This window comes from Anabas testudineus, chromosome 7 (assembly GCF_900324465.2).
Source record: "Anabas testudineus chromosome 7, fAnaTes1.2, whole genome shotgun sequence".
NCBI lineage: Eukaryota > Metazoa > Chordata > Actinopteri > Anabantiformes > Anabantidae > Anabas > Anabas testudineus.
In genome coordinates, this window is record NC_046616.1 from 16,626,511 (window position 1) to 16,652,300 (window position 25,790).

The following is a 25,790-nucleotide window of genomic DNA, read 5'->3' on the forward strand; positions in this document are numbered from 1 at the left end:
CAAGGGAGGAGAAAAGATACAATAAACCCATTAAAATAGCTGTGTTGTGTGCATTCTTCAGAAATATGGCACAAAGAAGCGCTTTCCTTTACTTTCTAAATGAACCCAGGGGGATAAGAATAGAGATCCTGCCATCTGGAGTATGTTGAGTTTGGTATTCCAGTATTTGACAGGGATAGCTGTCCATGTTTAGTCTGTGTTGAAACATCCTTGGGTGCAGGCAGAATTTATAAGCAACATCTCTGTTTATCTGGGATGGTGCCCACATCATTCAAGACTGACCCTCCTCTCAACCCCTTCTCTCTCAAGCTTTTACTTTTTCTTTTAGTCTTTACAATAGCACCGAGCTTCCTTTCTGCTCCCTGGCTCCATTTTTCCTGCCTCCATCCTTTGGCCTACTCAGCTAACACAGAGCAGAGGGAGCAGTAGGCCTGGGTTCCTCTGGTTATATTTAGCGATGAACAGATGCAGTGCACTGGAGCAGAACATTCCGCCTCTGTTTGCCTCCTTGTGTGCGCCTGTTTGTGTGTGTGTGTGTGTGTGTGTGTGTGTGTGTGTGTGTGTGTGTGTGTGTGTGTGTGTGTGTGTTTTGTCTCAATACTCTTCCTTGAAACCAGTCCTCCCATCATGCACTGCTGAGTCTGACTCAGCAGCATGGCACTGGAGAACTGGGTCAGAACATAAACTATCGATACATTTCTGCATCTGCAATCTGGCCAAAACCCATGGAGATAGTAGATCACTGACATCATCTTTTGCTAATTAAGACGTTTTTTAAAATTCCAACTCTAAACATTATCTGGTTCATTTACATTTAGTCGTTTGGCAGAAATCCTCACCATAGTACATCAGAGGTGAGGATTTGATGCCTCTGTGTCCTAAATAAAAACATATCAGAAAATACCTTTAGAAAATCTGCTCCTTTTTTTTTTGCAGCCATAATCTAAAGTTAAAAGCGAAAATAGAAAAACTAAGATAAGTGCCCTGACGTGACCTGGAGTACAGATCTAACATTTTCAGCTGGTGTTAGTTGCTCCTGAACTGTCTTAATTTAGTTTCAGATCTATTCCTACAACATTGAAACCACTGGCAGCCTGCGAGCCTCATAATATCATTCACCAGTTTAAAAAGCAGTGGTACGCTTCAGGATGTGGTCAGCATACATTTAAAGAAGATGTGGTTTGTAGTATTGGGCTAAATTATGCTCAAAGACACCCCTATGACAATAGGTCAAAAAGGTTAATGAAGTAATACAGAGGAGAAAAAACATTTCTGCTGACTGCGATGGTGTCACTCAGGGCTCATGCCTGGTTCCTCCGTGTTCCCCATGGCCACTGAACAAGGTTTTGGACTGGAAATAAGATGAAAGTAACTCTGGGTGTGTCTGGTTATGTGGGTAATTATAGAAATAGAAGGCAGAGTGCTGTTTCAGGACTTTATGGCAGACCTCTCTCTGATTGTTGTTTTTTCCTATCCACCCCTACCAGTCTGATTGCAGGGCTCATGGCAGGCAGCAATAGGATGGCAAATCTGAACATATGCAGGAGCAGCCACAGTGTGGCTGCTGTGTGTGTGTGTATATGTGCGTCTCAGTAGGAGAGAAAGTGTGCGTATGTGTTTAATTGATATGAGACTGAAACATGCCGTGCCGTGTTTAACATCGTTATGATCATGTCTTGTATATGAGCTGTGATGAACTCTTCTAGCCATGACAATGATTGTGTAATAGCTAGAGATTGCAGCTCCTTTATCACACCAAGAGAGCTCGTTGAAGCCCATCAATAAGAGCAGGAGCATTTTATTCATTTTATCTGCCGCATCTTTCCCAGTGTTCACCTCTAATAGACAGCCACCCCTTTATATTGCTGGATGATGTAGAGTTAAATGCTCTCATGTGTAACTGGAGAGTCCAGTGTTGACTGACGGGATGTCCTGAGACCCACAGGAAGCTGCTGAAACAATGGAATTTACTGTTTAAGTACCAGCATTTCCAGTTCCTACTCTGTGGCCATTATTTGGAATCAGCCAGAGGAAATACAATATTATTTGTCCTCTGGAGGAAATGCCTTCTCTTTGTGCTCAGTTTGAGCTCTGTGCTATCATCCTGCGATGGCTTGGGAGACGCATGAATCCGTGACAAAGGGGGCAATTTAGAGGTTTAGAAGATGGCTTGGTAAAATAAAACTGTAATGGACAATCAGTGTGTGAATTTTATGCCTACAATTGTGTTTCTGTTGCTCCTGCACATTAGACAGAAGGATGCAGACGCAGCGGTGCCATTTCATTCATAACGGGATGACAAACAACTGCTTCTGATACATAACAAACGTTATGTCGATTCTAAATGAAGCTGATTATCTCAGCTTAGCATAAAGACTACAGGCAGGGCTAAATAGCTAGCCTTGCTCTGTCTGAAGCAAATTAAATCTGGCTATCTGCGTGTCTTAAGCTTACTCATTAATGGGCTATATCAAATCTGTTTTTAAAAAACAACATAGAAATGCTTGTGCACTTCATATGCAGCTTCTGGTCTTCCTGTAGATCACCACAGACTGGAAACAGTAACAAACTGTAAACTACATAAAGTGGGGAGTATTATCAATTTTCTCACCTGGAAGGAAAGTCTAAATCTTTAATTTTTTCTTTAATACATGCTATATCAGTTTTAATTCTGAGGACAGAGCGACAGTGCGTGGCCCAACAGTTAGACAGGGTCACCTTAGCACAACACCCTCTGGAGGGGATTGAGCTTGATAGGGTGTCTTGTCTCGCACTGTAAACCTCACTGTCATCACTGCAGGTAGTGTTTCATTAGGAAGACCCGTGTGTGTGTGTGTGTGTGTGTGTGTGTGTGTGTGTGTGTGTGTGTGTGTGTGTGTGTGTGTGTGTGTGTGTGTGTGTGTATTCCAATCACCACCCACCTACCCACCCCACCCCACCCCAGTTTAAGGACAGCCTGCCTGTCACGTATCACCTCAACATGCATCAACCCCTGTTGTACTGACTAGACACATACATCAAGACTCTTGATATCTTTGTGTTCGCTCATGTTCAGCTTACTTCAAAAGCTGGGTGGAGTTAAACATGGCTTCTCCTTCTCCATTGCCAATGCTACCTTGCCCATCTTATCTTATAATATGTATTTTGCTTGCACTAATTAGTTACTGAACAGTTGCAGAGTATTAGCAGTATACGATTCTCCCAGAGAAACAGCTGTAATTTAAGGATTTTGCATTGTTGGGCAGTTTAAACCTACGCCAGCATGTGTGGTCTGTGTTTTGATAGAAAACATTGTGTTCATATTTTACTAAACCCATCAGACTAATTTGCTATAGTTCAGTTGCAGATTGTTTGTGTTGGTATAAAAGTACTCTACTATAAAATGTCACTCTGTAAATGCTCAGTTTTGACTTAAAGTACAGAAGTAGAATCTATAAAATGTACTGTAGTACTGTAGTACACACTGTTGGATAATTATTAAAGGTAAAAAGGATTAAAAATAAAAAAGCACATACTTAAGACGGTACACTACTCAAGTAAATGTTCTTGGTTAATTTTTGTCCTTGCTTTTACGGGAGCAGCTGTTTAGTATCTTTAACTGACTGCAGCCTCAGTGGATTAAGTATTACATCTTTGAGGCTCAACTTCACAGACTGAAACTCCACCACTGGGGGGCAGCAGCCCATAATGACACACTGGCTCATCACAATTGCGTTCTGGCTAGAGGTTGCCATGGTAACGGATCTGCGTGAAGCAGATTATTGGTAGTGAGGCTTGGAGACACAGAGGGCAGTGTTGAGCTGGAGGATGGGCGATGAATGGCAATCAGCAGATGAGCTGTGCTAAACACTCACACGTACACACACAGTATGTCAGTGTGTTCACATTAGAAAGATATGAACACACTGACGTAGACGTTTAGTGGAATTAATGTGGATTCTCTATACACTGTTGATTACATTTCTCTGCTTATAAATACAAAAAACAAACAAACGGCCAAACCACACCTGGCATGTTTATTTGCATAGATATGACTGACAGGTAGTAGCAGTGACTTGTAGTGATGACAGCTGTTATGTGGCACTATAGGCTGCAGCTGATTGGCACAGTCTTTTACAGATGTTTTAGGCAACCACAACCATATGTTTGTGATGACAGAGCGGCATATTTTTAATGCAGCGTTTTTGTGAATGCTCTCCAAATGTCATTTCATTTATAGCATGTTGTACTGCATTAAAAAAATAGTAAAAAATTCTTTATTAAGACATTTTTTTAGAAACACAGCATTGTGTGCTCTGTGCTTTCATGTTGACAGAAATCTATCTATAATGTAAGAGAATGTGTGAATCACTATCTCCTGAGATTTTTGAGAACACACCCCCACCCTCCTGCCCAGTCCCAAAAAGAGACAGGGATGCATAACTAGATTTAAGGTTATGTAATGCTGACTGGAGGCATGGAGAATGTGTATAATCCACTCTTATTTGGGTTAAACCCATCTCTCTCTCTCTCTCTCTCTCTCTCTCTCTCTCTCTCTCTCTCTCTCTCTCTCTCTCTCTCTCTCTCTCTCTCTCTCTCTCTCTCACGCTATGTCTATCTGTAAGAGGGCAGAGGCCTTGCCGCCTCACACACCTCTCTTCTGCCTCATCCAGGCTTGCAACACATCAAACTTTGTCACACACAGTCTTTTAGCAGCCAGGTTCACAAACATCTCAGCTCCCAGGAAGCATCTTCCAAACTGCCAGTGATGCCCCTGATGTCTTAAATGTTTCTTGATGGTGTATATATTCCCTTCCAGATTGTGTGTTACCTTCAGATTTTACTCTGTCAGAGAGAAGAACACGTTTAAGGCTTCAGCTAATGATCCATTTCTGACTGATTGATTGATCCCTGAGCCCAGAGAAGATGTTTGACAGAAAAATAGAACCACAATTTATCACCTTTTAACCTAATTAGAATGACCTAAATTACTGAGTTTCTCTTTAGGGATTAATACTGTTTATCTTGTTATATCGTAAGACTGTCACAGACTAATTTTATATCTATTGAGTCATCAATTTATCACTTACTTAACAAAACTTCACACAATTGGTTTGTCTTTTGGTCTCCATCACCTCTGATTGATGCAGACTGATGTAACAGCTTTTGAAATAATTGCTACTTGTAACACTGGATCCTCCAACTAGGAAAATCTTGTCTGCTACCTTGTATTTCTCAAATGTTAACAAGGTGAACATTGTAACATATCTTTAACAGTACCCTATATCTTACTGTATACAATACAAGAATCTCCATATCCATGGTGAATTGTTTAAATTTGTGATTTTTATTGTTCTTAAATCCGTGAAGTTGAGATAATATCTCCAGTTTTCTCACCAGATCTGGTTGTTTTTTTATTGTAAAGCTTTGTTTTCTTGTTACATTCTGTTGAGAAATGGGTCAAAGTCTCAAATTCCATTAACACATTTTTAAACGCTGAACGTTATAACACTACAACACTTAATTATTTAACAATAATTAAATAATTAAAAATACATTTCTACAATATTCTATGGCATATTTTTCTCAACCGATGTAATGTATCAAACTATCACACTACTGAAACACAGCACATCATACCATGATTTAACTGTCTGCCTGGACCTTAAAACAACTTTTGTCAAGCATCTAGATTTTTTCTGTATTATTTTTCAATGCAGAAACCACATCCACAGTACTGTAACACCTTTCTACTAGGACATTTACTTGAGACTACAGCAACAGTGTATGAACTGCACACACACCACTGTGGTGTGATTGTAATCTCTGATTCACGTGGCTTTAATCCTCATAAATATTAAATATTTGATGACTTTCTCATTGATGGAGCACGACACCTGGGCGGCCCACCCTCCACTAGCTGTACGTACCCACACAGGAGGGGGTTGTTCCTGACATCGGCCCTTATCTCAGGGAAAGCATCTGAGCCAGCAAATCTGACACGACCGTGAACACAGACACTAATGTATGTGCCGCATGATCCAATCATATTTTATTTTTCATGAGGGCCTGCTTATATAAATTAAATGCCACAGACATGGATATAGAGCACCAGAGGATGCACTGATTGAAGGAGCTCTTTTGTATGTTGTGTATGGTAAGTGTATGCGTGAACGTGTGTGCGCGCTGCTGTATCTGTTTTTTCCTTTACAATCTGACTGCTGCTTGCCTAGCAGGGACCGTAATGATGGTCGTCAGCAGTGGCTGGTTGCTAGGTAACGATTACCTGACTGTGCTTTGCTTGCGCTGAATTACATACTGGGTTGTGTGTGCACACGTGCATGCGTGTGAGTGTAGAGGAACGGAAAAATACAGGAAGCCGGACGACCAGCCAGTGTCTCCACTTCTGGGAGACACTGTCCCACAGCAGAATCACATTCATGACAATGACAGGGTCGGGAATGCTGTATTTCTGAATCTTTAAAATATTGATTGATTTATTATTATTAGAAATGTCTATGTGTTACATGGATCACTCGTCTGTCAGGATTTTTATTGGCCAGTTAGTGTGGGACCCATGCTTGTGTATTTAGAGTCATGTTCATGGGAGGAGGTGGAGGTGGATGTAAGGCTGGGGCTGACAGATGATGATGATGTCACCACACCTCCTATTATACTTCTCTGTTTAAGACAATGTTCACTTTCTCCATCACTAGACTGATACGTCTGGTTTCTCTCAAAAGCAATTCTCAGGCTGCAAAGCGCATACTGCTCATTCAGGAGGATTTGCACAGTCAACCGTCAACCACAGGCAAATTTGCATATTTGCTGGGAGATCAATAAGAAGATTAATACCACTCACTGTACAGTAAAAATGAAGCTGAGGCCAGTTAGCTTAGCTTAGCAAAATACCGAAAACTTACTCTAGCTAGTTTCCTGGCAACTGGGCCGAGCCAAAGTAGATGGCCCAGTGCAGAGTCCTTTAGTCTTTTACACATTGACTTTCACATATAACAAATTAATAAATTAGCTTTAGAAGTGCTCTCACGTGGGTTTTTTTTACTTCCGGACATAGCCAATCTACATGTCTCTTTTCTTTCCAGTTTTCATGCTGAACTAAGCAAATCAGCATCTGGATGCAGGATAATTTTCATGAAGACATGATGGTGGTCATCACATCTCAGCCTCTGCAAGAAAGGAAATAGTACTTAATAATTTATAAGCTGTCATTTATACAGTAGATGTATTACAGGGAACAATGTAATGCAAAGATGTTTAAGATCTTCAAAAGGCAGTGAAAATCAATACTTTTTAAATATGTTTTTTTTTTCATTAAATGTTTTTAATTTGAGAAAAAAACGGTTGTGTGTTTGTAAAATGCTGATGACCAGTCCTGTAAAACCTCACTGAAGCTGGATCATGTGTTGGGTAGAAGCTAGCAGAGTGATCTCATAGTTGAGGTGGATCTCAGTTTGTTTTCATGTCAGAAGTTAAATATGTTTTACCAGCCATTTCACAACCATCTAGTAATTCCCATTAATTCATTCAAGCAAACTACCCTCCCAGTCAGCACATTGACCGTGTCATCCTGAAGCACGGGGCCAGGAGAAACTCGTCCTCTGTGATCAGGGGCCAACAGGAGGCCGTGGCACCTCCCCCAAGAAGTGCTTGCCAGGTTTCTCAGACATAGATGATATATTTGGAGATCATTAAATGGTCCTAAATGAGACCCTGGCGTGAGAGCAAGCTCTGACCATCTGGCCCTATTGTGAGCGCCAGGGCTCTGTTCAAACTCAGCCAGCAGCATCGCCAGCTATGATTGGATGGAGGATAAGTAAGCCTGGGTTCTCTAGCCAATCAGAGACTCTTTAAATCAATTAAACAAAACCACCTCAATGACCACATTTCTGTCTAAATGAACCATCCTGTTAGATACTGCGTGTCTCTGCTCTACTCAAACCGCTACCATCTTATCAAACCCATAAAAAACAGAATAACTGAAATCACGTGTACCTTTTTTTTCTGCTTCTGCTTCATGTTTGAGTCAGTTAGTGCAGAATTTTTATCCATGGCTCTAATGATGGCAAAATCATTTAGACTGTGATTTCTCCACCACTTTGATCCAGACTGAAATTTGTAAAAAGTGTAGATGGATTAGCATGAAATGTTTGGTAACCAGAGGATACATTTTAATGGCTTTGGTGCTTCTCTATCTTGTCCTCTAGCACGACTGCAAAGTTGAGCTGTTACATGCTGACCATCATATATTTCAAGAGTGCCTTCCATCACCAGGTTTTTGACACTGTTTCTTTACTTCAGCTCTCTCTCTCTGTCTGTTTTCCCAGGTCACAAGCTCAACAAGGACCTGAAGCACTACCTGAGCTTGAGGTTTCAGAAATCGTCGCCCGACCATGAACTGCAGAAGATCATCCGGGCCAATCTGTATCGCCATGCTGTGCCTTGTGAGTGAAAATTATGGTAGTAGTTATAATAATGTGGTGCTTAAATCAGGACATCTGACTGAAGATTTGGGGTCTTAAAACAGTTTTTAGCATCACTTTCACATTTTTAACCCAAATGACTTGCTTATCTCTGGCTCCTCTTTTTTTTCTTTCGCTCTTTCATTTCCTATTAATCTCATTCTTCTTATTCACTCATCCATAATAATTTTTACATAGTTTTTTATTATTATTTCTGTTTTATCATATACCAGCTCTGATTCTAACAAATCAAAAGAGAAACAAATAGACATTTTTGTCCAAATGCCACATCACTGTAGTTTTCATTTATTGCTGCTCATCAAAGACACTCATGTCTTGACCAGGCCAGAGCACAGTTTTTGCAGCTGCCTCACGTAGCTGTTAAATATACAAAAAGTGTGGCTAGAGCCAAACACCCAACACTGTGCCAGACTCTACAGCTGGGCTGAGTTACGCCACGAACAGTTGGATCTCTGGTTGGGTGATACAGTCCGGCTCTAATCACTTCATTTTCCTACTGTACAAATGTCATGTTTGTGTTTCAGAAATTGTTTGCTTGAGTTATAATGACCACAAAGGTTAAGTTTCAACAAAGTGTTTTCAACAAAGCAGCACAGTGGATCTATTGTGGATATGATAAGAAGGTGTATGTGTTCACCACTGGGGAATTGTTTTGACTATCAAACATATGTAGATGTGGATCATCATACCCATCAAACTTTCTTCTGTGTTAGTGAACTGGTGCTAGCCTGTGTGTGTTCATTTGCATTTGTTTGCATTGTGGTACTCTCTAATAAAATGTGGCTTTTAGCCTAGATTAATTTATTTTCGATCTCTCTTGTTCTTTGCTTTTCACTCACTGCCTCTCAATCTCTGGCTTTCTGTCCTTCCCTTGCACTCGGCCATGTGACTGGTAAATCCATCTCTCTGAGCCTTCCCCAGTGTCCTGCCTGGGATTATGATGTTCTGATATATTGAAAATAGATTCCTGCCTGATTATGTGATGAGCATGTTGAACTCTCGCTAACATCATAGGATGATGGAAAGTGTGCAGAGGACAGACAGACTTGACATTAGAAGTGAACATATAAGTAAAAATGCTAAATAGACTTTAATCACGGATAGGATTCTTAGGAGACTATTACATTCAATTCAACTCAGTTTACAGTATATAATTTAATCAGTAATCAATTCTAATGATCTAAATATTTCATAAATTCAGTTCATTAATATATTTCATTATTAAAAACAGAATACTGGATACATTCACTGCTAATGCCACTAAAAGTACTTCACTTCCTCAGGATTAAACAAACCTCTAAAAACAGCTAAATACCTGATCCATTCACTTTGCGTAAGAAAGCTCCAACCCATAAAATAACATAACATAACATACAAGTAGACATTGCTTCAGTATGATTGGACAGAACTGGGGGAAAAACCCGGAACGACATGAGCGCTGCTGATTTAGACATTACTGTGGTGAGAGTCAGTGAAATCTTTCAAGTTGTCTTGAACAATAACAGGATAATCCTTGAGCCGTTGCACATCTGTTACTAAGTTTAGAGGATGGATAACCTCCAGCCTATAACAGAGCCTGTGTTACACTGCTTGTTTATCAGTGGCGGACTGGTGTAAACCATTAAAATAGAAATATAAAGATGTTGATAAGGTTTTGTCTTTTGTTTTTTGGGTCTGTTAAAGCACAGTCATACTATGTGCTCAGTCCTAATATCAGCCTGCTAACGTGGCAGACCTTCATGTCCATCCCCACAGCTGTGCCTAGATGGTTTTAGTGTGAAAAGCCGCAGTAAGTCCTGGGTTTGTCCACAAACAACAAATCAAAAGATACTTATAGAAACAGGCATCTCAGAGAGAGAAAAACAAATTTCTATTACCAATAATAAGAGTACTTTTTACTTCATTACATCTAATAATAATTACATTTACTTTGCAGACTAAGAAGTTAAATACCCAACATGTAATCAGCTTTAAAAAAGCACCATTACAGCTTAAACTACCCAAATTAGTGCCAACTGGACAATCTACAGCATTTAAATGCTCTAAAATAATCCAACTTTGCGATATTAAACTGATGGGGTTGATCCTAGTTGATTTAGTACATTCTGTTGCTAATACTTGTATTACATGTACTTTTACTAAAGCAAACATTTGAATGAAAGGCTTTTACTTGCACTTGGATATGTATATATTGTAGCACTCCTAATTATTTAAGCAAAGGCTCTGAATTCTTCCTGTGGTACACGGAAGAAACCTATCTCCTTAAAATTAGGTTATTATAATTTTTAAATGTTTTCCCAATGACTTTGTGGTGGCAGCAAAATTGCTTGCTGCAACCCTGTTTTGTATGAATGAAGCAGTATATTTGTTGACAGCAGTGGAGTTTCCAGGACGTGGTTTAGTACAGATGTTTATATTGGTTAAATTTAATTAAACTTTTGACTTTTTTAACTTTTAAGTAATGATTGTTCCCTAGCCTTAACTAAGCACTGTGAAGTTAATAGTGCTGCTGTCAAGATTTTTGTGGAAAACAACTATGTTTAGTTGTTTTGTTTGAAGTATATTGCATGACTGTGTAGCTCTGACAAACTGTGACATTAATACATCCATGCAGGAAACTCATCAATTTGAAATATTCAGCCCTTCACAGCAGACTGAAAGACTGGCCACTCTCTATCTGCATGGATGTCTATATTTTTCTTCTTAACATCTTAACATCACTTTGTGAATACTCAGCCCCGATGCCATTGATTCCTAAGGATGTCGATCTTTCCATAAAGGTCACATAAGTTCCTAAAACAGCCAGATACTGCGATTTTATCCAACATCACTCAAAGTAAACAGCGTATTTGTTGGGGACTATTTTCAGATATGAATTTGATGTTGCCATATTGTGCATTTACCGCTTTACCGCAGGAAGGTGTATGTGGGACTGACTTAAAATAAACTACAGTGCCCACGTTCATGATGATAAAAGAACATGTCATCCAGTGAACAGTACGGCTCACTGAGGTGTTTTTAGTATTAGTTTGTCGACAATGAGCTGTTGGTCTATGGCACGAAGAAATAAGAATAGCAAGGCTTTAGCTAAAAAGACATCAGGCTAGATCAGCTGATAGTTTTGGTCTTTCAATAGGATTTCACCAGATGTCGTGCGTGACCATTAACAATCGCCAGTTTTCCTTGTAATGACAAAAAAATAGGCAAAACAATGGCTACAACACATTGCTGGTCAATCTACCATTGAAATGTTTATACTGTTTACAACTCCTCTTTCTTTCTTCCTGTCCCTCCCTCCCTCCCTCCCTCCCTCCGTCCCTTTCTTGGTGACCTACTATTGCTGCCACCTCCTGTTTATTGTCTCTCTCCCTCTCATACGCACACATGCAAATATTTTCCAGGCATGACAAGGCAGAATGACAAAAGCAGTCAAATAAAAGCCACACTTCCAAGCCCTCTGTTTTCTTTGTCTCTTGTGTCTCCTCCCCCTCTCCCGAGCATGTGTTTCCCCCCTGTCCCCATGCTTGACTCGAACAGGTGCCTTTCCCTCCACTACTGGCTGTGGTGTTTTTTTTTTCTCTGGGGCATGTGTGTGTGTGTGTGTGTGTGTGTGTGTGTGTTTATAGAAAGAGAACAGCCCCTCCTCCTGTCAGCCCACCCTCCTCCCTTCTCTTTCATAGCCCTGCTTCTACAGATGGCCATTGTTATCACGTGCAGCAAATGTCATAATTGATAGAGAAGTCTCTCTCTCTCTCTCTCTCTCTCTCTCTCTCTCTCTCTCTCTCTCTCTCTCTCTCTCTCTCTCTCGTGGGATTCATTTCCCTCTCACGTCTACAGCTGCTGCTTGGGGATGAGGGCTATCTCAGCGTTATCCCAGCTATTGAGCCACAGAGCGAACCAATCCTCCCTCCCCCCACCTGATCTCTCCCTCCCGCTCCCTCTCCCTGTCGTTCTCCTCTCTTCACTTCAAATCCTCCAGTGAGTGTCAGTGTCCCTGTGGCTTGGCAGTGGTTGCTGTCTTCCTCTGTCTCTCTCTGTCACACTCTAGCTGCTCCCGCTGTCTCCCTGCCTCTGCTGCTCTCACCCTCCATCTCCTCCTCTCTCTGTCTCTCTTTTTCTCCCTCCCTTCCTCACTGCCCTTCACTCCCTCGCTTGCTTGTTTTCCACTCCACCGCCGATCTTGGGGAAATCATTGTTGGAGACAAATTTCTCTGCTTGCCGTTCACACAAAGAAAAGGGATTACGGCTTGATTTGCTGGCTCCGGGCTCGCTCTGCATCCAGGCAAGTGGCAGCTCCTTATTCTCTCCTTCTTCTTTTTCCCACTCTCCCTGCCATCCGCCATCTGAAGCCTGTGAAGTATGCATGGCATAGAGTGTGTGTGGTTGATGCTGTGTATATAGGCTAAGGGAATCAGGGAAGGTGGGGGTAGGGGTGGGAATTATGTGAGGGAAAGAGAGGGGCAGGCACACTTGGAGCAGGCATGTCCAGCCCAGAGGGACAGATGGCCAGTAGCCCTGGTGCTTTTTCCTCTTTGGTTTTCTAATTCACCCTGCAGGCTTTGTGTAAGGCCCACTAGTACACAGACCTTCTTTTCAAGAAGCAGGAGATGGCTGCTCTCTCTAGCTAGAAGAGGGTGGTAGCAGGGTTTCTGTGTGTGAAGAACGGACAGGGGATAGGAAAGGAGAGAAAAGGGGAGGAGGAGGAGGAGGAGGAGGAGGGGGGTGTTTGCTGTAGAGGCAGAGCAGGTTTTTGAGAGGAGGTTAGGATAGGAGAGGAGAGTAGAAGAGACGAGGAGCTGAGAGGGAGCAGAGGAGGGGGTCATTAGCCTCGAATGCATGGAGGTCAGGTCCAGATGCTGCTCAAACAAAAGGGCTTCTCTGGGAGAATGGCAGAGGGAAGCGTGGCACTCGCCATTGTGTGTGTCGCTGCATTGCAGGGTGCTGCCGGGGAGCCTCATGCTAATGATGGCCATTCATTCTTGTAACGGATGAGTGGGCCCCAGCTTCTGTTTGCGTGCTTTTCACATACGGGCGGTTCATATTTTGTACATGTGACCGAATATCTGCTGCGTTAACGTCATTCACTCTGTCAACCATAAGGGGTGGAAAAACCACAGCTTCCAACATGCTGGAGAAGCCAGGCAAATATGTGGTTTTGCATAGTAATGATGGATGAAGACAGGTGTAAGTGTGTCTGTGTGTGTGTGTGTGTGTGTGAGAGAGAGAGAAAGAGAGAGGGAGGTTTATGTTTATGTATGTGTTGGTGTATTTGGCATATTTTACAGACAAGAACAATCAGGCATCATTTGTAACCATTAAAATATATCACACACCACATACAGGCCAAAAGAGCTGCAGCTCTTCCTTGTTGTTTAATCGTCAGTGTGATTGACAAGTGGGTGGAATGTGGCACTGGAGGCTGTGGTCTCTGACGTCGCTTATGCCATCGACAATCTCCTCCAGGCCTATTTCAAAGACATCATATGGTACATTATCCAGGAGAAACCATTACAACAACACAACCTCTGTTTGTGCACTTGCAGTTTGGAACAGACTGTACCCTGAGCCTGGTCCTACATTATCTTAATCAGTCCTGATGAGCGCACCCTGTGATCATGAATTAAAAGTGTGTCTCGTGATATGTTATTGTTGTTAATAAAAGCCAACTTCTGTAAGACAATCATTCTTAGAGCGCTTTCACCCCGGAGTCAGGTCACGTTAAAGTTAAATCAGTCTTGTCCCGCAGCTGTATCACCTTTATAGCTTCTTATAGGTGTTATTTTTTTTTTTTTGTATAGCAAATTAAGAGACCTGTCCACCATACAGAGCAAGTCAGCTGGTGGCCTGTTATTGTTGTTCTCAGCAGAAGTGAAATGTGCCAATTGACTGACTGAAGATTCTCAGTTATGATCACAAAGCCTTTTGCAGGACTAATCTGTGTGTGAGTGTCTTGTGATGGTCTGCATGTGGATCTGCTGTGCCAGCCAGCTAGCCTACATACTTTAGCTCCTCGCTGCTTCCTAGCCTTGATGCCTTCGAGCAGTGAGTGTGATGATACTAGACTGATCTAAAACTGGATGCATGTGACTGCTGTTGTGTTTCAGTCTTCTTATTCTTATTCTTTCCAGGGCCTTACAGGATGTTTATCCATTGTAAAACGATTAGCTTTCTGCAAATTATTGCTCCATTGCTGCGGTTTACACTGATTTAGAGTTCAGCAAACCAAGTTTAGTTTAGGTGTCTGGTGCATGTTTATTCTGTGTATTTGCCTATTTGATTTCCATACTAGCAGGGGAAGTGGCCATTTTGCAGTATGTAAACATTGTTTTGTCATTGTTATTTTGTCTTTATAGGTAATCCCTTAAAGACACACATTCAGTTCCTTGTTGAAAGTTACATGAGAAGATTGGATCCACTCATGTTTGCACCCCAAGCTGTTTACCTTAGCATTAGGACAGGAAACTGAGAGAAACAGCTACTGTGGTTCTAAGTCTAAGAAAACAACACACAAACACATACAAACATGCTTGTTAATAAACGTACTTAATCTGATTTGTTCATTATATGGAAAAAACTCTGCCTAGTGACATCATCTCATACAGATGGTTTTGGTTGGAAAAAGCCTCTGTGCAGAGTCTTGATGTCTATTGGGAAGCTACAAACTGAGGTTTGCTCTATGGTAGTTTAAAACATGTCCGACCTTGTCCTTCACCTATTCCCCAGTCGCAAGTGACATGCTAACTGAAGTAGCCTGCAATTTAGCAACGAGCAAATGTTCATGTAAACGGCAATCGGAATATTAAATATCAACTTTATTTAATGTAACATATAAAGCAGTAAGCGTCCTAGTATTTTATTTCTAGCTGTGGTCCAAAAAGGGCCACATGGCTGAGACCATGGACCTGGTCCATGTGAATCCAAACAGAAAGCTGCAGTCCTCCACCCTCAGGGCAGCTCCTGGGTTTTGTGGTCAGGTTGCCTGGGCAGCAGTCCATGTCCATGCAGGTGCAGGCCTGCACTGCCAGGTACAAGCTTTCCTTTGGTCTGCCAGTGGACTCTTAATCTTCCAAGGTCCTAATCAAGTGCAGACTCTTTTCGCCTAGTCTAGTCAAAGCATAGTAAGTAAATGCAGCCTTCAACTAACTCTACACTGATTAATCCCAAGAAACAATGTGAATCGGTTGTCCTATGTGCATTCTCTACATTTGCTTATTATTGCCTTGTTTATATTTGTTTATTTTTACACTATATGATAATGTACCACTCTCCCATCTTCTTGTGCATCTTGAATACTCATCCTTGTCCTGCTGCCCTCTACAACCTTCTCTAACCCAGCATTCACCCCTAGAGAGGTTTTCACCATCACAAGACCTGCACGAAGCGAAGTGTTTATCAGGGGGGAGCATGTGTTAGGTAATGTCAAGAGTCTATATTTATGACTAAGATAGCAGGAGAAGGGAAGAAGAAAAAGAGAGGAAGAGAGAGCAAGAGAAAGAGTGAGAATGCAAATGGGAGGGAGGGTGATAGTGGGCGGGAGCTTGCAGGGGGGCTGTGGGGCTGCAGCCATTGGCCTCAGACAGGAACTGGTGTGTGAATAGCTCACATTGGCTTAGCCTCTAAGCTGGGCTGGACCTCTAATTTGCACCGCTTGTGGAGCTTTGAAGAAAAAAACGGCAGCTGCCTACTAGCTGCCTGCCTGAATGAGCTTGCAAGCTGGGAGCTAGCAATCGCCCACAGACACCTGGATGATCCATGGACGGTTTGGATGGAAGAGGGAGAGCAGAATTCAGCCTGTTTGGATTTATATTTCTGAGGAATAATACGCAGGGAGGAAAGTAGCAGCGGCAGCGGCGTTTGTGGTGGAGAGGTAATTCTGTGACGTTTACTTCTCCTGGGAGTGATGCCCCGGCTTCCGGGATTAGATTGAAGGAGGTGTGGGTGGGGAGAATTGATGGTACACACAGACACTGAGACAGAAATACAGAGGCAGGTGGATATTTTTTGAGAGATGTGAGAATCAGTGCCTGTGCAGATCTGTTGTCAGATATTGATGAGCTGCAATGTGTTGTTCTCTGTGTATGTGATGATGGCGGCTGTGTGTGTGTGTGTGTGTGTGTGTGTGTGTGTGTGTGTGTGTGTGTGTGTGTGTGCACGCACATATGGATGTTTGTCTGTCTGAGATGTTGTTTGGTTAGGGGCTGAATTCAAACACGGCTCTGTTGACACATTTGCCTGCTGTTAGAGGACATTATTCCCTTGCTCTTTCAACCACATCTCATCCCAGCGTCCCTTCGTTTTTACCTCTTTGGGTCACACCTGCTTGTGCACTGTCTTTCCACTATAAAAGAGCTCCTTTCCCTTTAGTAATCTGGCTTACTCCTTTAAAACAGTGCTTTGAAACAGGCGAAAGTAGAACAAAAAACTGCTTTTGTGTAATTTTACAAGATTTTCCACGATAATGATACTTCAGATTGTATGTGCTTGCCCGCACCCCCTCCCTTATTCTTCTTACCCACACTGAAAGGGGAGAGATGGGGAGGGAGCAGGGGGAACAGCAGGAGAATAGCGACTGGGACTCAGCTGTGAGCTGTGTTGTGGCGCGAGCTGAAAGAATGGCCTGTTGTATTGGGCAGCAGCAGTATTGTGTGTCTGCTCTCTCTCTCTCCCTCTCCCTCTGTGTCTTTCTCCTCTTTAGTGGGTAACTCCATCATCCCTTTATTCAAACAATCACAGCTAGGAATGTGCTTTTTATTTTTTTTTTAAAAAATACATTAGATTCTGTCATAAAGAAAGAAGCCTTTATATAAATGTAGGGCTGGGTATTGTTTAACATTGTTTAGTACTGCAGTGCTAGTAAGATACCAGGGATATCTTGAACTACTTTTTAAGATACCTTATACTTTGACAAACATGAGAATGATTTTATTTTTTGCCTGATGTGTAGATTGGTTAAGACATGGTGTTTGAAGACATAATCCTAAAGGAAAACTGTAATGGACACATTTTCACTTTTACACTGCAGCATTATACCATTGCAGACATACAGGACTTGACAAAAACTCATCTAGGCGTTAGGAGCAGTTTTGAATGCTATTTGAATACCTGCATGGATTTGTATGACTGTTCTTGTTTGTGGGAGGCAAGAGGAGGCATTGCTGGTGCTTCTTCAAGCCTGTGGCAGTTAATTGAACCTACTACAGCATGGCGTGCTCTTAGCAGCACCTCCGTCCCTGATAGGATCTACAATGAGGCTGCTATTTGCTTAATCATTAATCTGAGGGCCTCCGCTACATTGATTCGCTCCCTGTTCCCCTTTATAAATCATTATGGGCCAGCAATCCTTTTAATGGGGGATGGAAGTGCTGATGGACCACAGCTACGGCACTAAAGGGTGTTCTCATGTTGGTGTCCAGGTCAGCTGATCCGAACTGACGAAACAGGTCCAATATGCGTTCCTCTCAGCACTAGTAGACGTCTAGCTTTCAAGCATAAAGATAGAGTGCTACATTCTGTAATTAAAATAAGTCTAACCACTGCTCAAACTCTATATAAAGGTGTTTCATATTCAATGTGATAATATCCTTAAAAAGATTTGTCCCCCAGATTTGACACCGTAATGGATGAGATGCTCCCATCATTTGACCAGTGTATTAAGGGACTACTTGTGTAGATGAGGCCTTAAAGTGCTGCCTCAATCAATGCTGCTCTGGTAATTGGCTTAGAGGCCCAAGAGAGTTCCTTGCTAACTCCCTCTGTGACTGTTTTCTATCTCTGCCCCTCCTCTGCTCTGTCGGCTCTGAGATATACAAATCATTTGTTCTCACGTCACCTCACAGTTTGTGTTGTGATAACATGCACTTCCCCATAAATACCGAACTTGCTTGGTGTTGTGTGCCCCCCCCCTCCCCCCTGCACCCACCACGCTCACTCTCAAAACCAGCGGGGTTTAAAAAACAGCAGATGTTTGGCTGAACCAGTGGTCATGCCTCTGTATATGTCTACGAGTGTGTGTATGTCTGTGTGTAGACAATGAAGGGAAGCTCCACAGACCATCAACACCAGGAAGGCAAATCAGGGTATCAGATGTTACCAGAGTGGTGTCAGGCCCACTGCCTATTGTTAATACACAGGAGGACGTTTGCTCACCTGCGCTTTTGTGTGTGTGTGTGTGTGTGTGTGTGTGTGTGTTTGCTTGAGCTGGTAGTTGTGTGGGGGAGTGGGATGTGGGATGGCTTTCTGTTTGTTATTTTACAAACACGATTTGGGACATAATCACAACTGTCTTGCATCTCTGATGAGACACTGAACTCTCAAACAAAACAGGAGGTCATTCCACCACCGCCATCATCAGAGTGAACCAGAGGCCAGAACAGGGCATTATGAGAGAGAAATAAAAAATATAAAATGTCAACATGCTTAAAAACACAGTAGCAGCACATGTGCAAATAAAGCTAAAAATAATTAATTAATCAGTCATGCCAGTAGCTCTGGACTTAATGTTGTCATGAACTTAAATGCTATCGTGCACACACAGACTATGCTGATGTGTTTAGCAATGAGGGTGCTAAATAAAAAAGTCAAGGAGTCACCAAAGTTGTTACAGCTCATACCGACAGAAGCTAATTTCTTGGTAATTCACTCAGTGGTAGTTGAAATATTTCACTCAGCCACAAATACATCGTCTGGAAACTAGAAAAGTCTGCACAAAAATTCAAAGGCAATCCATCCGATATGTAAGAAGTTTCTATCTGAACCACAGCGAAGGAGTAAAAAAGCTGTTAATGTAATCCCTAGAGCTGTGTCACTAGCATTGCTGAAAAATTTACTAGATCACAATCTGCATACTTTAGTGACTGTGAATTTTATTCATACAGTGAAAGATTATGTTTGACCTTGTACCTATGTTCTTTCCTTGACCTTTATGAAAACCCACTGCAGTGGCTCGGTGTCGGGCCAGTGTGTGTGATGATAAAATACCAAATTAACTGGAGCAATATGAAAAGGAAAATATGAATGAAAATTCTTGGCTTCAAACAGTGAAAGTTGAGCCTTGTGCATTGTAAAAGATTCAGTACCCAGATGGCCTTAGACTCTGCTTTTCTCTGAAGCTAGATGAAATGGCCTCTAAATGTTTTGACAGTAGTAAAGTAGCTCATTTGCTGGGAATAGCAGTGTGGAGTACCATAAACCTTAGAAAGGTAATTAAAAGATGATGCTGCTACGCTGAACTTCTAGTTGGTCTCTTCCTGTGAAGTCAGTTTCCTTCCTTGGTCTGTGTGTGAGAAACGTCACTATGAATAGGATTTCATTTGAAAATATAGTTTAGCAGTTTACGAAAAACATCTAGCACCTGCTGTAAGGTGAAAACGTGCCTCCACTTTAACTGCAGGGTCTGTAATTCATGACTTAGGGCAGCTCAGATGCTCCCGAAGTTTTTAATGCATGTTCAGTTAGTGAGTGGCCCAGTATTAGGAGACAGGATGTGGGTCATAGCATGTACTCAAACAGGCCACTTCAGGGACGAGTGTCCCCTGCTCCAGAGCTTTTTATGAACTATCAGTGAGGACAGAAACTGGCTTCCACAACCTGCTATTTATAGTCTACACTGTGTACACTATGTATGTGTTTACATGCTCCTTCTCTCGTCTGCATGTCTGTCTCCCGCTGTGATTGTGAGTCTGTGAGTGTGTCAGTATGGACGCTCACACCTGCTACCTGTGTGTGTGTGTGTGTTTGTGTGTGTGTGTGTGTGTGTGTGTGTGTGTGTGTGTGTGTGTGTGTGTGTGTGTGTGCACGTGTGTTTACTGTAAATTCCATGTCATATACAGACTGTGTGTAAAAGTAGATCAGAGGACAGTGAGGTGAAAGTAAATGTGCATAACACTGTTGTATGGTTTGTCTCACAGTAAACTTGCTCCACGTGTCCTTCCACTTCCTATGTTCAGGGATATAATAACTAACCGGTGAGGTTGTGTTGACGTTTTCTTATACAATTGTAAGTTTAATACATTTGGATTATATAGATATTATATTATCATTTACATTATATATAGACTGTTGGTTTATAATTCAGGAATGTACTGTAGAATTTGAAATTACACTCTTGGCCCTGGGAAAGTGTGACAGGCATTCCTATGATGCTTCAAAGATAAAATAAAAAGGTGAAATGATTCCCTGTCAATGATAACCAGCTTAGCCGCAGCACCATAACAGATAAAATTAGAAACATTGTTTAAAATGCTGTTGATGGATGTAAATTAATTGATTGAAAAAACAGAGAAAACTTCCGGTGGTGCAGCAGTGCAGTGACAGACATTGATGTAATGTTGATGGTGTGCTAGAGGTGAGGACAGGCTTAACTAAACCCTTTTATTCTTTTTGCAGTGCAGATCAATACATCACACACACACACACACACTCACACAACATGAATACACATAGTACCCATCTTCATCGGTGTGAGAAAGTGAGCGAGATGCTACTCACGCAATGATACGATGCCCAGACAAGAGGAAGGTGGAGATGGGAGATGTGGAGAGTATGCCACACAACAAGCCAGAGGTGTGTGTGTGTGTGTGTGTGTGTGTGTGTGTGTGTGCGTGTTTGGCTTCTCAACAGTGTGACAGTTGTTTGTCAGACAGCGAGAGGTGAGAATGAGGGAGAAAGTGTGAGCTGTTTGTTGTGCCAGGGATTTCATGTGCCCATTAGGTGATTGTTTTTCCTGTGTGTGTGTGTGTGTGTGTGTGTATGTGTGTGTGTGTGTGTGTGTGTGTGTGTGTGTGTGTGTATGTGTGCCACGTGTCTATACCCGCCCTCATCCTCTTTCACTCTCTCCATCTTTCGCTTCTGTGCTGTTCCAAGCGTTTGGCAGATGCCCCCTGTCACAACAGGGCTGTACAGCCTCCTCTCTTTTCCCTGTGGGTCCAAATTGGAGTTTGTTATTAGGAGAATAAGAATGTAATAATGATTAGATGATGCTGTGTGACTGGTTGATAAACTCTTAGTAGCAAGGACACATCCATGTTGTGGTGGACACCTCCTGACTGTGTCTTCTCACTTAAGCCCATGAATATTATATAGAAGATGTGAAGACACAAACATAAACTACATTTTGTTGTAGTGTTTAAGCCACATGGCTCTAAGGATGGCAGTGTCCATCTGTCTGTCTTCCAGTCACTCAGTCCACTGTGGTCCTGCCTAAAGTCTCATCAACATTTACAGGATGGATGGATCTTTTAGCCATTTACATCCACCTCTGGAAGGCTTAGCTGATTTCATCATGCAACCCTTATTTTACAGTTTATCCCATTTAAGAAATGGTAGTATGAGTTAAGTGTGTGAACTCTGTTTGTTACCGGTCTTGTTCTCTGCTAGCCACTGTAGAGATTTGTATCTGCATGTCTTAACTCAGTTGTAAAGTCAAAGCATCCTCAGAGAAGTTATCCTCGGAGAGAGATCCCACTCTTAGGTTAAATAACTGCTGATATCATGCTCTCTGTTGGCATAACACTGGCAAATTTCCTGTTTAGTTTTAGCAGAGTCTGTCTGTCATTGTCATAAATCTTAGTTGCACAGCATCAATATTTACTGTGTAGTTGTAGTGTAATACATATTGTTCACACTCAAGTGCTGGTATTGGTATCAGTAAATATTTTATTATGTGGAGCTCTTATCTAGTTGCAGTACTGCAAGAACTGTAACCAAATCAACAAATTAGCATTTAGCCTCTATTGTAAGCGTGGTGTTTTGATGATAAGCAATGTCTGTCCCACCTTTTGTTGTATTATTCGTTGTGCTATGTACGTATAATTCACACTCTTTTAGGAGAACCCTTCTCTGTCTATCACAGCAGTTTAAAATGATAACACAGAGATGCATGTGGGTAAGCTTGCACTATTTCACACATTAACTAAAAGTTGCTCGTGGTGTGAAACACCTAAGCAATCATGTATTTTTGTTTTTTATTGTACCATCCTTTAGAAGAGTGGAGAAATGATTAGCTTCAGAAAGGTAGCAGCATCTTTTCTTTCTTTGATTTCATGCTCATGCACTTTGAGACACTGGCGTTTCAAGAGCATATTTGATGCCTGCAGAAGTTGGTTGGGGCCTGTCATATTTAATTTTCTGAAAGCAAAATTAAGTTGACAGATGAGCACAAACATCTTAATTTAATCTGAGTTCAAAGTAGTATCAGACGTCTTTCACTAGTGAGACAGTCAAAACATTTTTAGTGGTTGTAGGTAATTATTACAATTATTTGTACAAATGTAAGATGTTAAATTGCTTTAATTATTTATACACACGAGATTGCTTGTGATGTTCGTGTTATAGGTGTTATTGTCTTTGTGCCCTCCCTCTCTGGCTTTTGCGGCAGCTCTATACTGGTTTTCCTAAAAAAAAAAAAGAACTGTCATGTATGTATAGTATCTTATATGGAAATAAACATTAGTGTCAGCTGAGTTTCATGGTGTTTCAAAACTGAAGTTTCTAAATGTGCTTGTCTTGCATTTTGCCAGCCATGCATGCACAGTGCTGGTTTTTCACAGTGAAAGAATGAGCTCATTGATAGCTGTCAGTAGAAGTTACAGTAGTTTATCAGAGCTTGGCTCGGAGACTGAGTGTGGCCCAGTCATTGTTTCTCTGGACAGAGAAAATAAGAAACCAGCCACAGTGATAAGGAGACAAGACTGTAAGATGCTGTTACAGCATTTGAACACTGAGAGCATTCAGACTGTCTCTGCCTTCACCAAGGTTTCTCAACAGTCAAAACTTAGCTTTGTCCAGTAGCTTGCAATGACATAAAATAAAGAGAAACAAAGGAGAAGAAAATATATTTAAGGCTAGCACCAACATTTGGCATTTTTGCTTATAAAATTATGGAAAATAGAAATTAAATTATGAAAATAGTCTTTAAATTTAGCTTCAAAGTGCCCTATGTGGATGTGTTATTCACAATGTTAGTGAGAAACAGACCTGCTAAAGGCAGGTAATTGTTTTTATTACTGATTATTTTCAGTAATAAAAACTAATCAGCTAATCAATAGATACATTTCAATAATCTTTCAGTCAACTAATTGATGCAGTTATCTGAATTGCATAAATTCTTTTTATGTTGTTTCTCCATTTGCTTAGTTTTTCTTCTCTCTGTGTGTGTGATCTAAGTCTGAACCAAGACATGTTGCTGTAAACATTTTGTTTGCTGTTAGGTTGGAAACACTACTGTAACTGACAGGAGAATTCAGTTTTTTTTTTTCTGCCACAGTAACAGCAAGGAAATATAGAGAAATATATGTACTAATATATACTCCTTTTCAAGCATTATTGCTTAAAAAGCAGTGTTTTAAGCATATGGTTTGATTTTACATTGCTTCACTTAAATCCATCGCTTTTACATCATTAATATATTACAATAGATGATTTCAGTGACATCCTTCTGTCTTTCTGCACTGAATATACTGCTCTCACATTAGGCAAGACATCACAGAGAAATAGGTACAAACCAAAGATCAAGTTACATAACAGAGAAGCGCAGATTGTTAAAGAATAAAAAACAAATAAACATTCAATCTTTACCGACGTTTTAAACTGACCATATGATAACGTATCAGATAGATTTATGCAAATGAGTAACAGGCCCACCAGAATTTAGCATCCTATCAGAGCCCTCCACTCTGGGAATATCCTGGAATAACAGCTCCAGTCGCTGCTCAGGAGACGTCATTGCTAGAGCACACTGAGCCTTAGAAACATCTCCCACTCTAGGGCCACCCAGTCCTATGACTCAAACTCTCAGACTTCACTTTCATCTCATCTCGGTCCACTGAGTTGAATGCAAAGCGTTGCAGCTGTATGCTGCTGCTGTAATGAGCCAGTCAGATGATTTATGTTTTTATCCTCATTTGAGGGATGTGTTTTGTTGCTTACTGTCTAAACGCTATGTCTTGTCAACTAAATTGCCTTCTTGTGATCAATTCATCTTGAGTAGCATTTTTAAAATGTCAGGAAGAGAAGCGTCAAGGAAAATCAGTGTTGCTTTTTGCAGTGCAGTTGTAGGACTGAGCAGTGCAGTAAAGACTTATTATCAGGTGTTTGTGGGATGGATGTACCCTGAGGGATGGAGTGTGTGCTTGCATGTCAGAGAGGCTCAGGTAAACACATGAAAATAAAGAGTCTTGTGTTAAAATGAGCTCCCTCCTCTGACCAGAACAGAACAGGGTGGTGATTTCAAAGTGGTTGAGAGGTGATAAACATATTGTTTTTACAAAAAAAAAAAAAAAAGATATTTGTCTGTTGATTGCTCACTTTGTTCCAGACTGGAATATCTCAAATATTGGATAGACTGAGATATAACATTCATTGTGTCCAGAGAATGAATTATAAAGACTTCAATGACTCCCTAATATTTTTGCTTTTTCTCTCAGAGTCTCAGTAGTGGACAGATTGTCAGCATGAACTCAACTGTAATTTGTGTTCAATGCTAATTAGTTAATGTTACAATGATTTTGTTGCCTGCTGTTCTTTTCTCTCTCCTCTTTCCACTCACCCCAACCGGTCAAGGCAGATGGCCGCCCACCTTGAGCCTGGTTCTGCTGGAGGTTTTCCTCTCCACTCTCTCCTAGTGCTGTTGTTGGGTTTTCTATATAATTCTGTATTTAGTTATATTTTGTAAGGTCTTAAACCTTAAACACTGTAAAGTGCTTTGAGCTGACTTTTGTTGTGATTTGGACTATACAAATAGAATTGAATTGAACTGAATGATAACACACTACACTCACTACACTAAGATGTGTCAGCTTTTAGCTCTGAGCCTAAGAGCAGCACATAGAGGTGGCTGTATGGCTTTAGATTTAGAAGTCAAAGGTGTTTATAGACGGCCTCATTCAAGAGCAGAGTGAAAAGCCAGCTGCCATAAAAAGCAGGGTGTACCCCCATTTCATTGAAATATGGGAATAACTCACGTTTTCAGACCCTGTGATTCTAGGAGTGTCAGCTTTAAACAGCCCCCCCCCCCTAATCCAATAAGATGGGAGGAGGTTTCTCAAGCTTTTCAACCATCTGACAAGCAGTTCCAATAGAGTGTACTGACAGCTTCAGTTTTGTTATGATGCACTTCTTTCATTTCCAGTAGGAAGTTGTAGGTTTGTGGACTACAATGGTTCGCACTGCTGTCTGTATTACACTGAATTCTCCCTCGCATAAGCAGGGTGTTAGTTATATTAACGTGTGTGTGTATACGCATGTAAACCCTCCTGTCCTGATCACAGATGGAGTCCAACCTCCGTCAACCATCTGGCCTGTTGTCTCATCGCC

The 25,790-nt window shown here is 41.4% G+C and overlaps 1 protein-coding gene across 10 annotated transcripts in view; it reads left to right on the plus strand.

Moving 5' to 3' along the window:
• LOC113167294 (membrane-associated guanylate kinase, WW and PDZ domain-containing protein 1-like) overlaps positions 1–25,790 on the plus strand; it is a 75,323-nt gene that overhangs the window by 15,763 nt on the left and 33,770 nt on the right. For 9 of the 10 annotated variants that reach the window (XM_026367776.1, XM_026367781.1, XM_026367779.1 and 6 more), the window contains exon 2: positions 8,325–8,441. In XM_026367776.1, coding sequence (XP_026223561.1) covers positions 8,325–8,441 — 117 coding nt within the window. Of the gene's footprint in view, positions 1–8,324; positions 8,442–16,272; positions 16,348–25,790 lie in introns of those variants that run through there. The other variant, XM_026367785.1, reaches the window with a different exon arrangement.